Source organism: Lucilia cuprina, chromosome 4 (assembly GCF_022045245.1).
Source record: "Lucilia cuprina isolate Lc7/37 chromosome 4, ASM2204524v1, whole genome shotgun sequence".
NCBI lineage: Eukaryota > Metazoa > Arthropoda > Insecta > Diptera > Calliphoridae > Lucilia > Lucilia cuprina.
The window spans coordinates 31,799,786-31,816,930 of NC_060952.1; the positions used below are offsets into that span (position 1 = coordinate 31,799,786).

Consider the following 17,145-nt stretch of genomic DNA (forward strand, 5'->3'; position numbering starts at 1 on the left):
ACATGCTAAGGCACTATCATATATATGTTGAAGATATCAGAATTGAAACTAATGGTTGGTTAACGTCAAGTGAGACGAAGTGACTGCGATTTGTCATGACCACTCTACTCGTCAGATGTAGGCATTCACCCCTATTCTGCATTTCGATTACGTTAACGCATTAAGTTACGCAACGAACGAAAAAAGGTATTCCAACAAAAAACTAAATCGTAAGAAAATGAAGAAGCAATACCATTACGTTTCAATGCTTTACGAATGTGTGTATTCTGTGTTACGATCGTCCCAGAAGTTCGACAAAGATTCAATGCATACGAAAAAGACAGTAATTTCCACTAATAGTTAATCACCTGGATGATCGTAATTCGTATGTTTTGGGTCATTCGTCACGAATGTACCCTTTGTAATCGAGAATGAAGACAGTCGTCACTTTAGTGTCCTCTTTGTAAGCGGGAGCGTAGACAGTCGTCTCCTTACTGTCCTCAAGTAACATAGAGATTATACTCTTAAAAGTAGTTTTTTTTTTTTGTTGTATTTCCGAAAGTAGTTATTTTACCAATCTTTTGGAGAAATAATTATTACTTTCTACTAATATGCCACCATCTGGTTGACTCAAATTTATATCTTTCGGGTCAATCGTCACATTATTGCCTTATATTATTCTAGAGAGAAGACACTTCAAATTTTTAAATTTTATTTCCATTAATATCTTACCACCTGGCTGACTAAAATTCGTATATTTTTGGTCTTTCATCACAAATAAACTCTTTGTAAACGAGAATGAAGACAGTCGTCACTTTAGTAAGCGAGAGCGGAGGCAATCGTTTCTTTACTGTCTCTTTGTAAGGTGTTGAGTGACGATTGACTTCCTCGTAGGACAAGCCCATGTTAAAATGGTTGGTCACCTGGGTAGTCAGGTGGCTAGGGCCCACCACAAGTGGTAGGTTAAATGGTCAGTTCGGGACTGTCCCGTCGAACTGCTGAGGTACCTACGTTTTTGTGAAATGTTGTTTATGTAACGGAGAGTCGAATCGAAATGCAGAATAACAAAGTTGCCAAATGGAGAAAATTTTGATTGGAATTAAAATGCAGAATATGGGCCATTGTATTAGATCCAGCCTGTAGTCGTGATTAATCTCAGTATCACAATAAGCTTAGAACCAAATGTCTCACCAAGGTTGGAAACTGCCAAAACACTGTAAATTATAGCCGCAAGAGCCGGACATTCACAGAGAAGATGAAGACCGCTTTTTCTTTTTGCGTTTGCAATTGCGACAGTAATCATTGAAGGGCTACCAATATCCTGTTATTACATACTGTTATCGAGGACGATATCCCTTTTACTTCGGATTAAAAGGTGTCTTCTGCGTTTCTTATTGCAAGAAGGCCACAATAGCTTGACCCCTTTATATGTGCCTAGGTTATCTCATATATTTGCAGCAAGGTTGGCAACTTACTTAGTTCTTAGTTAACACGAACATTTTACATAATTTTTGGAAATTTTGTAAACGAGTTATAATACTTAAACATTTCCTGAGCCCTAATAACTTATCAAACCACCCTCCCAACTTGTTAATGTATCCACATTTCCAGTTAGTTAGTTAGTTAATTACTTACTTACTTACTTACTTACTTACTTACTTACTTACTTACTTACTTACTTACTTACTTACTTACTTACTTACTTACTTACTTACTTACTTACTTACTTACTTACTTACTTACTTACTTACTTACTTACTTACTTACTTACTTACTTACTTACTTACTTACTTACTTACTTACTTACTTACTTACTTACTTACTTACTTACTTACTTACTTACTTACTTACTTACTTACTTACTTACTTACTTAGTTCTTAGTTAACACGAACATTTTTTAAACGAGTTATAACATTTAAACATTTCCTGACCCCCTAATAACTTATCACACCACCCTCCCAACTTGTTAATGTATCCACATTTTAAGTAAAATCGTGCGATTTCAGTTGCAAATATACTTAAACAATTTTATTAATGATAAAAATCACTACGCCTTCTAATAACAATAATCATAAAAAATAATTTTACTTCATTTTTAAAACAAACATTTGAAATTTGAAGTTATGTTTGTGCTATTGTTGGAAATAAAAGCAACATCATAATTTTTATAGTACACATGTTAATAATTTGTGGCCACTTATTTGCCTGTAAGTAGATAAAAATATGAATAAAAAATCTGAGTAATAAAATCATTTTTTGTGAAATAAAACTAAATAATATAAGAATTCGTGATCATTTTTATTTAGGTCAAAGTAAATGATAACTAAAAAATATGAATATAATTATTGTTTTGTTTTAAATATAATTGTTCATCAAGTGTTTCATAATTTATAATAATTTATAATCTAAAGTTTAACAATTAATTGTAGGAAACAAACATTTCTGCAATAAATATAAATGATATTTTCAATTTTTTTAATGAAGAATGAACTTCTAGAATGCTAATGTGTAAGGAAATTTATTTTGAAATTGATGCCTACTTTCTAAAGTTGTGCTTCAGGTTTAACAATGACTTTTTATTAGGAACCAATTTACAGATCCGGTTTTCTGTTTTATTTTTGAACAATTATGTTATGAATCTTAGCCTCAAAAGTTTTCTATATGAAATGTATATGTAACGATAGATCGTTACATATATATTTCAGCACCTGTTTAAATTTTTAACCTTGTAATTTCTATATAAATTACATATATAAATTACAAAATTAAAACAATTTTTGTAAAATCTATGTAAATGTATAAAAAATTCAGCACAACCGGATATATAAACCTGCAAATATCATTTATATTTTTCACTTTTTAAAGGGTAATTATGAATAATGGTGTTTTGGGTTTACACATTATTGATGGCAGTGGCCAAAAAAAATATTAAAATTTATTCTCAATTAAAAGATAATTTTTCAAAATTAAAAGTAAAACAAACATTAAATAACTACATGGCCCCAAAAAATTGACTTACTTGTTTTAAACATTAATTTTGACTAAAATACAGATTACAAATGCAAAAAAAAATAAACAAGTATGAAAGTATAGTCGGGCATGGCCGACCATATAATACCCTACTCCATGAGTATATTTAAAAAAAAATTTTAAAGAAACTTTTACGTTGAATATTACCATAATTTCAAAATATTTAAACAATTTATTAAAAAAAAAAAAACTGAAATTTCTAAATGAGGCTTTATATAGGTCAAATATGGGCCGATCCTTGGTAAATTTGGGAAAGGATATATTTTTAAATAACAGTTAGTTTTGTTGAGTTTCATTGCGATACAAATGGTTAAAATTCAATTTTAGACGTTTAAGACATTTTTTGAAGGGGGGTTTGTATGGGGGCTAGGGTCAAATAAGGGCCGATCCTTACGAAAATCTCCAGTGTCATTTATATTTATGTAAAACTTATGTGTGCCAATTAGAGAGATAATAAAATATTTGACGTAATTATGGCATAAAAAGTTTAAATCGGGAGGTACGGTTGTATGGGGGCTAGGTGAAATAATGGACCGATTTCAGGCATTTTCAATAGGCCCTGTGCCAAAAAACATGCTTGGTCCAAATTTCATCAAATTATCTTGAAGATTGCGGCCTGTACCTTGCACACAAGGTTTACATGGACAGCCGGACAGACGGACGGACATGTCTTAATCGACTTAAAAAATGATTCTGAATCGATCGGTATACTTTAAGGTGTGTATTGCACCAATATTTTTGTATGTTACAAACATCAGCACAAACGTATAATACCCTCCTCACTATAGTGGTGTAGGGTATAAAAAGAAAAGCAGAAAAAAACCTAAATTATATCCACATGTTAAAACGTAGACAGGCATTGGTCATTTGTGGTAAAAATAAAAAAAAAATTAGTTAAACAAGTATCTAGATAGTCTTTTTCCATACATTTGTACTATTCGTAAGATGTATATTTTATTTTATATGTTTGTGGTTAGTGCGATTAAAAAAAATTCAACCAAAATAAAATTTTACATTGTACATATATAAATATATTTTTTGGTGATTTTTGTAATATACATACAAAATAATACAAATGTACGTGATTAATGTGAATGCGTTTGCAAATATACCTTTTGGTAACTGTTGTTGTCTCCTCTATATGGTTTTTTTCATAAAATTTTTACCAGATGTCTCCGTATTGATAGACAGACGTACCGAATTGGACACATACATATATTCGCATTTTTTGTTCACCACCACCAACAACAACAACAACAATTGCTTGTTGTTGGAGTATTTAAAGATTTATGAGTCCATATTTTTCTTGATTTTTAAGACAAAACAAATGCAATCTAAAATAATGACAACAAATAAGAATGTATAGTTGGTCATGTTTGACAATATGATTCCCTACACCTGTAGTATGTGAAAAATGTAAATTATTTTAAATAATAAAACATTTATGTAGTTTATTATCTTAATTCAGAAAAAAATTTAAAAATTAGTTAAAAAACATGCAAGAGATATTCATTCTAGATTATTATTTATTCTGGGCCCTTAATTTAATGTTCAAAAATACCTTTTGAAGAACGAAAAAGTATAAAAAAATTCTCTTTTATAGGTTATCTCTTACTCCGGGTCCTACATGCTTAATTTTATGTTTATAGGTTTTATAATAATATAGAAAATTCATGAAGTACCTTTTGAAAAACGAAAAAGTTCGAAACAGAATTCCATTCCCTATTGATAGATTCTCACCTAATCCGGTCTCTATATGCTTAATTTCATGTTTATAGGTTTAATATTATAAAAAAATTCCAAAAATACCTTTTGAGGAACAAAAAAGTACCAAAAAAAGAAATTCCTTAAATGGATTCTCACCTATTCTGGATCCTATATGCTTAATTTAATGTTTCTGTGTTCAATATTATAGAAAAATCAAAAGTACCTTTTAAAGAACGAAAATGTACCAAAAAATTCTTATTATCACTTGCTTCGGGCCTAAGTGTTTAATTTAGTGACTCTAGAAATAATATTGCAGATAATTCAAAAAGAGCCTTTTGTTGAAAAAAAAATGGTACGAAAAAATTCCCTTTATGTTATCACTTGTGTAGGGCCGTACCCTACACTATTTCATGATTCTATTTTTAATATTATAGAAAATTAAAAAAGTACCTTTTAAAGAACAAAAAAGTACCAAAAAATCTAGTTTTTCCGATTTTTATAGAGACCGTAGAACATTTAACATAATTATGAGCTCAAAAGCCGTATTCGGGATGTACAGTTGTATGGAGCTAACTGAAATAAATAATGAAATTTTATCAAATTATCTTGAAAATTTCGACCTGTAGCATACATTCGTTAAATGAATACACAGACGGATGGAAATAGATAAATCGACTCAAAAACATGAACTCACTAAATCGACTCAGAAAGTAATTCTGAGCTGAATGCTATACTTAAGGTGGGTGCAGGACCAACATAAGCACAAACGCATAATATCCTTCCCACTATAGTGATGTAGGCTATAATACAGAAACAAATAAATTACTAATGAACCAACTAGTTTAAATAGCAAAATCGTTTTTAAATTATTAAAAATATGTTAATGTTTTTCTTTCAATACATTGAAGTCACTTTTTTTATAATGATATAATTTATCACATGAGTCTATGAAATGCCCTTTCAAAAGGAAATTTACTAATCTGCTCAGACATTGCAAACAATATAAAATTTTCGATTACATTTAAATTTCATAATTCAAAAATTATCAATTGGGTAATAATTAACTAAAAATCAAAAATTAACTTAAAATCAATCAAAGAAACAAACGAGCAACTTATTTCGAAAAACTATCATTCCATTAAATGATAATGGCAAGTACTTACCACACTCGCTTATAAACATCAGTAATTGGGTTTAAAGAACTTCATACTTGTTAATCAAACTTTTACTAAATGTCCCATTGAACAGCAATAATAGCACCTAGTATCGGATTCATTCCTATCAGATCAATCTAGTATATGTCATATATGTAGCTTTAATGCGCATTAAAATAATAACATCATTTAATAAAAATTATTTTACAAAACCAATTAAAACCTCCAACAGACCCTCAACTTTTATAGCATACAATGCGAATACATACAATGCGAAATAGCAAAATATCAAAATGATTACAAAATAGTTTTTACTTTCATTTCAAAAAAAAAACTTTGATCAATTCCACTAGAAAAAAATACCAACATTAGGTTTGAAAATAATGAAAGAAACGTGTAAGCTAAAAAGAAAACAATTCAAGCACTTTCAAATAAAACAAAAAAAAATTAATGTAGTAATAACAACAATGATTTATTTAAAAATATTTGTATTGTTTGAAAATATAAATCTTACCCGATTAACGCACTTGGAAATAAAGCTATGGAGCTTCATTTCATAAAAAAACTCTTAAAAATATTTTTTATTTTTTATACTCCATCTTCATCATCGTCAACATGATGGTGATGATGCTGCATTATATCCAATGTTAAATAAGTTACTTGGGGAGAAACCTTTTTTTTTTTGATTTATTTAAGTTTTAAATATTGTTTGCGACCAAATATGTAACAAATTTAGAAGAAAGAAAAAAACGTTCAATTGTTTTTGACGGTCTAAGTACCACATGTGAAGTACTCTTTCCTTTTCATTTCTTTTAATGATTTTATCGTGTGTTTGGCGGCCTCATTAACTATATATGCAATTTATTAACGATGTACAGTTGGTCATGTGTTACGGTAAAAAGTAGAGCACATAACAGTCTCATAAATCCTAAATGGAATACCAGACTAACTAATTAACTAACTAACTAACTACATAACTAACTAACTAATCTATCTATCTATCTATCTATCTCTCTATATATCTATCTATCTATCTATCTATCTATCTATCTATCTATCTATCTATCTATCTATCTATCTATCTATCTATCTATCTATCTATCTATCTTTCTATCTATCTATCTATCTATCTATCTATCTATCTATCTATCTATCTATCTATCTATCTATCTATCTATCTATCTATCTATCTATCTATCTATCTATCTATCTATCTACCCATCTATCTATCTATCTATCTATCTATCTATCTATCTATCTATCTCTCTATCAATCTATCTATCTATATATTTATCTATCTATCTATCTATCTATCTATCTATCTATCTATCTATCTGTCTATTTATCTATCTATCTATCTATCTATCTATCTATCTATCTATCTATCTATCTATCTATCTATCTAACTAACAAACCAAGTAACTATCTACATATATACAATATATCTTCGGAATCCATTAAAATTGTTTTGTTTAGGGTTCTAACCCAGAAAAAAATTCCATTGCAAAGTAATGAGTTAAAATGCTAATAAAACCTCTTTTCAGTACTTCTTCATTAGCATTTTAACGCAATTTTTGACCACGGTGATGTCATTGGAGATAACTACTTCTACGCTCGCTTACAAATTGGGAGTTAGAGAAGTATATTTTGCTTACGAGGAAGTTGATGAGTAAGTTGTTTTGTTTTTTATAATAAAAAGGAGCCATTGAGAATGCGATCTAGGGAGCTCGGTTTGTAAGTTAAATGTTTTACTCACTGTACCACTGCTTAGCTATTTTATTATGCGTCAAAAGATACAAACTTAATGTTGTTTTCTTTTTATACCCTTCACCTTAGTGAGAAGTGTATATATAATTTTGTCATTCCGTTTGTAATTTCTATAATATAATTTTCCGACCCTATAAAGTATATATATTCTAGATCCTTATAGATAGCGGAGTCGATTAAGCCATGTCCCTCTGTCTGTCTGCCTGTCAGTTGAAATTAATTTTCTGAAGACTCCAGATATCTTCAAGATCCAAATCTTCAATAATTCTGTCAGACATGCTTTCGAGAAGTTTCCTATTGAAAATCAGGAAAATCGGTCTATAAATAACTGAGATATGGGTAAAAATCTGAGACTACCTCTGAAAATTTCCTCAACAAATTATAAATAAAAGCATAAAAACAACAACAAGGTGATAATACAGCACATATTTGTTTGAGGGTGGTAATACAGTTAGTTTAACGGTGGTAGTACAGTACAACGGTTAATATTTCTTTCTGCTACAGTTTACATTTGTTTGTGTGTGTGTTATGTGTGACATGTATGCAGAGATACAAAATAAATAAAAACTGTTTTTTAAAACATACTTGGTGAAGGGTATATAAGATTCGGCACAGCCGAATATAGAAATCTGACTTGTTTATAAAACTTTTGAATAATTTAAATAAAATGTGCAAACAAAATGACAATGCCGAAAATAAAGTACTTCTATATCAGATTAAAAGAAAGTGATTAAACGAGTACTTCGAAGTAATGCAGATGGTATGCTAATATTCATTGAAAAGTAAGTGGTTATTGAAGTACAAACCATTACTGATTTATTGCTGAATTGCTTCCTTATTCGTTTACAAATTTTCGTAGCGAGATTTATATTAATGTGCACCATTTGAGATGCACAGTGACTGTGGCGTTTAATTTCAGATTTCTTTCCAAAAATAGTAGTTTAAAATTTCATTTTAAATTATTACATTCTGATGAACTAAAAACTATGATATAATTTGAAGAGAGTATTCTTTTGAACAACTGATAACAAGTCAAATTACTAAAGTACGCATAAATTTTACATATGTATTCGGATATATCTTTTAATTGTAAAAAGTACATAAAAATCCACTTTTTTGCTGACATACATTTAATAAATCACTTCATAGACAAGTTGAAAATTTGTTGGGGAGGAAGCTGTTGATAATGTAATATCCGGTTTTAAATAAAAAATAAGGTGTCTTATGAAACAAGGTTAATATTAGTCTTTAATCAGTAATGGCCAAATTTTAATTGATTTATTTAAATAAATATTAACACACTTATGAGAAAAAAGCGAAATTAAAAATAAAAAATTTTTCAAATGCATTTCAACGTCTTACAACCGGAATTAAATTGTATTAAAGTTAATAAAATAAAAACTCATAACTTTTTGCAAAATTTTATTGTAGACTAAAAGAGTATTAACAAACAATTTAATATATAATAAACAATTCATTCCTCTAACAGGGAGTTAATACTGTAATAGAAAATAAAAATAAAAAATCTCATTTATTTTTCATGACCATTACACTACTTACATGTTTCACCACTCTTGTAACGAATACAATTCAACTGTTCCACCAAACACTTATTGTCATAGGGTTCACAAGGTCCCGAACCAGCTCGAGCATTAACCTTAGGTCCACCTCCAGCACATAGTACTGCAACATTGCCATAACAATTCGGTGGAGCCTGACCGGAGCAATAAATTGCAAATAATGCGATGAGAACAAAAATTGTTATTAAACCGTTAAATTTCATTTTACAACTGTTAGAGAAAACATTCTAAAATTGGGCTTTTTATAAGAATATTTTCCTTAGAACTTTTTTTTATATTTAATAATTTGTTTTTTGTAATTATTACTAAATGTAATCACCAAGTTGAAGTGTTAAGATGTAATTAAGAGATATTTGTTTGTTTAGTTTATTTGAATCACATAACAATCTGTGATCACTATAATTAATCAGCAAGTTTAGTAAAAATTCTTTATAATTATTAAACTGAAATTAAAATCATTAATTATAGTTGTAAAAGTCGTTGAAATCATTATAACGAAAATGTTTGTTCATTAAAATTCAAGTGTTAAAGTAGACGTTAAGGTGTAGGTGTCTTTATACTCTACACCACTTTAGTGGGGAGGGTATATTGGGTTTTTTGCTGATGTTTGTAATGAACAATAATATTGGTCCTATAACCACCTTAAAGTATACCAATCGGATCAGAATAATTTTCTGAGTCGACTTAGCTATGTAAACTTTGAAATCAAACTACCGGTCGCAATTTCGCAGATAATTCAACGAAATTTAGCACATGATCTTTTATTGATGATTGAAATCTGTGATCACTTTTATTTCATACCATAAACCGATATTTTAAGTGAAAACATAAAAGTCCGTTTTTCTCGAAAACTATAAGAAAAACAGCAAAAACAATCGAAATCTGTGATCACTTTTATTTCATACCAGAAACCGATATTTTGAGTGAAAACATTAAAGTCCTTTTTTAGAAAATCAAGCGATCACTTTTATTTCATAAAAAACCGATATTTTGATTGAAAACATAAAAGTCCGTTCTTCCCGAAAACTATAAGAGATACAACAGAAACAAGTGAAATCTGTGATCACTTTTATTTCATACAACAAAAACAAGTGAAATCTGTGATCACTTTTATTTCACACCAAAAACCAGTATTTTGAGTGAAAACATAAAGGTCTCTTTTTCTCGAAAACTATAAGAGACACAGCAAAAACAAGTGAAATCTGTGATCACTTTTATTTCAAACCAAAAACCAATATTGTGAGTGAAAACAAAAGGTCTCTTTTTCTCGAAAACTATAAGAGATACAGCAAAAACAAGAGAAATCTGTGATCACTCTTATTTCATACCAAAAACCAACATTTTGTGTGAAAACATAAAAGTCCGTTTTTCTAAAAAACTATAAGAGATACAGCAAAAGCAAGGGAAATATGTGATCACTCTTATTTCATACCAAAAACCAACATTTTGTGTGAAAACATTAAAGTCCGTTTTTCTAAAAAACTATAAGAGATACAGCAAAAGCAAGGGAAATCTGTGATCACTTTTATTTCATACCAAAAACCGATATTTTAAGTGAAAACATAAAAGTCCGTTTTTTTCGAAAACTATAAGAGATACAGCAAAAACAAGTGAAATCTGTGATCACTTTTATTTCATACCAAAAACCGATATTTTGAATAAAAACATCAAAGTCCTTTTTTCTTGAAAACTATAAGAGATACAGCAAAAACAAGTGAAATCTGTGATCACTTTTATTTCATACTAAAAACCGATATTTTGAGTGAAAACTTAAAAGTCCGTTCCTCTCGAAAACTATAAGAGATACTGCAAAAACAAGTGAAATCTGTGATCACTTTTATTTCATACCAAAAACCGATAATCTGAGTGAAAACATAAAAGTCCGTTTTTCTCGAAAACTATAAGAGCTACAGCAAAAACAAGTGAAATCTGTGATCACTTTTATTTCATACCAAAAACCAGTATTTTTGAGTGAAAACATAAAAGTCCGTTTTTCTCAAAAACTATAAGAGATACAGCAAAAACAAGCGAAAACTGTGATCACTTTTACATCATGCCAAAACCAGTATTTTTGAGTGAAAACATAAAAGTCCGTTTTTCTCGAAAACTATAAGAGATACAGCAAAAACAAGTGAAATCTGTGATCACTTTTATTTCATACCAAAAACCGATAATTTGAGTGAAAACATAAAAGTCCGTTTTTCTCGAAAACTATAAGAGATACATACCAAAAAACAGATATTTTGAGTGAAAATATAAAGTCCGTTTTTCTCGAAAACTATAAGAGATACAGCAAAAACAAGTGAAATCTGTGATCACTTTTATTTCATACCAAAAACCGATATTTTGAGTGAAAACATAAAAGTCCGTTTTTCTCGAAAACTATAAGAGATACAGCAAAAACAAGTGAAATCTGTGATCACTTTTATTTCATACCAAAAGCCGATAATTTGAGTGAAAACATAAAAGTCTGTTTTTCTCGAAAACTATAAGAGATACATACCAACAAACAGATATTTTGATTGAAAATATAAAAGTCCGTTTTCCTCGAAAACTATAAGAGATACAGCAAAAACAAGTGAAATCTGTGATCACTTCTATTTCATAACAAAAACCGATATTTTGAGTGAAAACATAAAAGTCCGTTTTTCTCAAGAACTATAAGAGATACAGCAAAAACAAACGAAATCTGTGATCACTTTTACATCATGCCAAAACCAGTATTTTTGAGTGAAAACATAAAAGTCCGTTTTTCTCGAAAACTATAACAGATACATACCAAAAAACAGATATTTTGAGTGAAAATATAAAGTCCGTTTTTCTAGAAAACTATAAGAGATACAGCAAAAACAAGTGAAATTTGAGATCATTTTTATTTGATACCAAAAACCGATATTTTGAGTGAAAACATAAAAGTCCGTTTTTCTCGAAAACTATAAGAGATACAGCAAAAAAAGGGAAATCTGTGATCACTTTTATTTCATACCAAAAACCGATATTTTGAGTGAAAACATAAAAGTCCGTTTTTCTCGAAAACTATAATAGATACAGCAAAAACAAGTGAAATCTGTGATCACTTTTATTTCATACCAAAAACCGATATTTTGAGTGAAAACATAAAAGTCCGTTTTTCTCGAAAACTATAAGATATACATACCAAAAAACAGATATTTTGAGTGAAAATATAAAAGTCCGTTTTTCTAGAAAATTATAAGAGATACTTACAGCAAAAACAAGTGAAATCTGTGATCACTTTTATTTCATACCAAAAACCGATATTTTGAGTCATAACAGTTTGTTTTTCTCGAAAACTATAAGAGGTACAGCAAAAACAAGTGAAATCTGTGATCACTTTTATTTGATACCAAAAACCGATATTTTGAGTGAAAACATAAAAGTTCGTTTTTCTCAAAACATAAAAGTCCGTTTTTCTCGAAAACTGTAAAAGATACAGCAAAAACAAGTGAAATCTGTGATCACTTTTATTTTATACCAAAAACCGATATTTTGAGTGAAAACATAAAAGTCCGTTTTTCTCAAAAACTATAAGAGATACAGCAAAAACAAACGAAATCTGTGATCACTTTTATTTCATGCCAAAAGCCGTTATTTTGAGTGAAAACATAAAAGTCCGTTTTTCTCGAAAACTATAAGAGATACAGCAAAAACAAGCGAAATCTGTGATCAATTTTATTTCATACCATAAACCGTTATTTTAAGTGAAAACATAAAAGTCCGTTTTTCTCGAAAACTATAAGAGATACAGCAAAAACAAGTGAAATCTGTGATCAGTTTTATTTCATACCAAAAACCGTTATTTTGAGTGAAAACATAAAAGTCCGTTTTCCTGGAAAACTATAAGAGATACAGCAAAAACAAGCGAAATGTGTGATCACTTTTACATCATGCCAAAACCAGTATTTTTGAGTGAAAACATAAAAGTCCGTTTTTCTCGAAAACTATAAGAAATACAGCAAAAACAAGTGAAATCTGTGATCACTTTTATTTCATACCAAAAGCCGATAATTTGAGTGAAAACATAAAACTTCGTTTTTCTCGAAAACTATAAGAGATACAGCACAAACAAGTGAAATCTGTAATCACTTTTATTTCATACTAAAAACCAATATTTTGAGTGAAAACATAAAAGTCAGTTTTTCTCTAAAACTATAAGAGATACAGCAAAAACAAGTGAAATCTGTGATCACTTTTATTTCATACAAAAAACCGATATTTTGAGTGAAAACATAAAAGTCCGTTTTCCTCGAAAACTATAAGAGATACAGCAAAAACAAGCGAAATCTGTGATCACTTTTATTTCATATCAAAAACCGATATTTTGAGTGAAAACATAAAAGTCCGTTTTTCTCGAAAACTATAAGAGATACAGCAAAAACAAGTGAAATCTGTGATCACTTTTATTTCATACCAAAAACCGATATTTTGAGTGAAAACTTAAAAGTCCGTTTTTCTCGAAAACTATAAGAGATACAGCAAAAACAAGTGAAATCTGTGATCACTTTTATTTCATACCAAAAACCGATATTTTGAGTGAAAACATAAAAGTCCGTTTTTCTCGAAAACTATAAGAGATACAGCAAAAACAAGCGAAATCTGTGATCACTTTTATTTCATACCAAAAACCGATATTTTGAGTGAAAACATAAAAATTCGATTTTCTCGAAAACTATAAGAGATACAGCAAACAAGTGAAATCTGTGATCACTTTTATTTCATACAAAAAACCGATATTTTGAGTGAAAACATAAAAGTCAGTTTTTCTCGAAAACTATAAGAGATACAGCAAAAACAAGTGAAATCTGTGATCACTTTTATTTCATACAAAAAACCGATATTTTGAGTGAAAACATAAAAGTCCGTTTTCCTCGAAAACTATAAGAGATACAGCAAAAACCTGCGTCTTCATTGAAGACAAAGGGGCGATGGTAGACCGTTCACAAGTCTACCCAGTGGATGAAAAAGACCACCGTGAGATAGGCCGACACGGCAGGTGCTCACGTTAAACCATCGACAGTCTGTATACGTTATCGCAATCGGCAACCTTGTAAGTATTTTGATTTTTATGTAAAATTAAAATAATCTTAAAAATTATTTATTTTATGTGATCATTCTTCTTTGCAGTATTAATACCATGTTAATTAAAATACACGTAAAACGAATATGATTTTTAAATATACGTTTTGAAATATTGTAAATAAATTTATAACAACAATGCATTGTATTAAAAATTTGTGTTTCATTTTTGTTTTATTATACCCTACACCACTTTAGTGGCTTTGTGCTAGTGTTTGTAACGCACAATAATAATGGTCCTATAAAAACCTTAAAGTATACCTATTGCATCAGAATCATTTACTGAGTCGATTTAGCTATGTCCGTCCGTCCATGTAAACCTAAAACTACAGGTAGCAATTTTGATGATAATTCAAAGAAATTTGGTACATGATCTTCTTTTGACCCAAGGACGAAGCCTATTTAAAATGGGCTTGTAAACCTTGTAACAAATTACAGGTTTACAATTTGGCACATAATCTTCTATGATACAGTGGACGATTGAAAATGGTTAAGATCGGTACATAATTTCACCTTGCCCGCCGAATATGGCTTTTAAGTTCATAATTATGTTTAATATACTCGTATGTCGACAAAAAGTTGCAAAATCAAGTTCTATACTAGCCATCCATCCAATCCATCTGTTTGTTTAAAACACGATAGAATCCAAACGAGAACAGCTATAGAACTGAAATTTTGCACAGAAGTCTTTAGTTGATGCAGTTTGTTATCGAAGTACTTCCAAAAAAATAACATTTAGCACTACTTCAAAAGAAGCACTAATTTTTTTTCCTTCTGTGAAAGTGATGTTTTTTTTGACTTCCAATTGATAAATGAGTATAATTTATTTATTATTTATCTCTATAATACTACAATTTTACATAAATAAGCTTTTACTAGACGAAATCTCTCTGCCAACCAAGACTTTAACGGACACAAGTATGTTTTATAGAAGTCATAAATGTGATCATAGATTTTGCTCGTTTTTGCTGTACCTCTTAGAGTTTTCGAGAAAAACGGACTTCTAAGTTTTCACTCAAAATATGATCAAAGATTTTGCTTGTTTTTGCTGTACCTCCCTAAGTTTTCAAGAAAAACGGACTTTTATGATTTCACTCAAAATATCGGTTTTTGGTATCAAATAAAAGTGATAACATATTTCAATTGTTTTTGCTGTATCTCTTAGTTTTCGAGAAAAACGGACTTTTATGTTTTTTCTCAATACATACTTAGGTTTATTAATAAAATAAAAGTGACCAAAGATTTCACTTGTTTTTGCTGTATCTCTAAAAGTTTTCGAGTAAAAGGGACTTTTATTATTTTACTCAAAATATCGGTTTTTGGTATGAACGGACTTTTATGTTTTCACTCAAAATATCGGTTTCTGGTATGAAATAAAGTGATCACAGATTTCGATTGTTTTTGCTGCATCTTTTACAGTTTTCGAGTATACCGGACTTTAATGTTTTCACACAAAAAAACTGGTTTTTGGTAAGAAATAAATGTGGTTTTTGGTAAGAAATAAAAGTGATCACAGATTTCGCTTATAGTTTTCGAGAAAAACGGAGTTTTATGTTTTCACTCAAAATATCGGTTTTTGGTATGAAATAAATATGATCACAGATTTCCCTTGTTTTTGCTATATCTGTTATAGTTTTCGAGAAAAACGGACTTTTATGTTTTCATTCAAAATATCGGTTTTTGGTATGAAATAAAAGTGATCACAGATTTCACTTGTTTTTGCTGTATCTCTTATAGTTTTCGGGAAAAACGGACTTTTATGTTATCACTCAAAATATCGGTTTTGGGAATGAAATAAAAGTGATCACAGATTGCGCTTACAGTTTTCGAGAAAAACGGACTTTTATGTTTTCACTCAAAATAACGGTTTTTGGTATGAAATAAAAGTGATCACAGATTTCGCTTGTTTTTGCTGTATCTCTTATAGTTTTTGAGAAAAACGGACTTTTATGTTTTTACTCAAAATATCGGTTTTGGTATGAAATAAAAGTGATCACAGATTTCACTTGTTTTTGCTGTATCTCTTATAGTTTTCGAGAAAAACAGACTTTTATGTTTTCACTCAAAATATCGGTTTTTAGTATGAAATAAAAGTGATCACAGATTTCGCTTGTTTTTGCTGTATCTCTTATAGTTTTCGAGAAAAACGGACTTTTGTGTTTACACTCAAAATATCGGTTTTTGGTATGAAATAAAAGTGATCACAGATTTCACTTGTTTTTGCTGTATCTCTTATAGTTTTCGAGAAAAACAGACTTTTATGTTTTCACTCAAAATATCGGTTTTTGGTATGAAATAAAAGTGATCATAGATTTCACTTGTTTTTGCTGTATCTCTTATAGTTTTCGAGAAAAACAGACTTTTATGTTTTCACTCAAAATATCGGTTTTTGGTATGAAATAAAACTGATCACAGACTTCACTTGTTTTTGCTATATCTCTTATAGTTTTCGAGAAAAACGGACCTTTATGTTTTTACTGAAAATATCGGTTGTGGTATGAAATAAAAATGATCACAGATTTCACTTGTTTTTGCTGTATCTTTTATAGTTTTCGAGAAAAACGGACTTTTATGTTTTCACTCAAAATAACGGTTTTTGGTATGAAATAAAAATGATCACAGATTTCACTTGTTTTTGCTGTATCTCTTATAGTTTTCGAGAAAAACGGACTTTTATGATTTCACTCAAAATATCGGTTTTTGGTATGAAATAAAAGTGATCAACGATTTCACTTGTTTTTGCTGTATCTCTTATAGTTTTCGAGAAAAACGGACTTTTATGTTTTCACTCAAAATATTGGTTTTAAGTATGAAATAAAAGTGATTACAGATT

General features: G+C 29.4%; 1 protein-coding gene across 1 annotated transcript; it reads right to left on the reverse strand.

The window, feature by feature from the left end:
• Positions 1-9,043: 9,043 nt before the first annotated feature.
• On the reverse strand, positions 9,044-9,442 carry LOC111681307. Its single transcript, XM_023443055.2, has 2 exons — positions 9,199-9,442; positions 9,044-9,137 (listed from the first exon to the last, which is right to left on the reverse strand). The coding sequence occupies exons 1-2, from the start codon at positions 9,419-9,421 to the stop codon at positions 9,121-9,123; spliced, it is 240 nt and encodes a 79-aa protein (XP_023298823.1). The 5' UTR covers positions 9,422-9,442; the 3' UTR covers positions 9,044-9,120.
• Between the last annotated feature and the right edge of the window lie 7,703 nt (positions 9,443-17,145).

Excerpts from the sequence above, each read along its gene's own strand:
- LOC111681307 (XM_023443055.2), bottom strand. The coding sequence starts at position 9,421 with ATGAAATTTAACGGTTTAATAACAATTTTTGTTCTCATCGCATTATTT.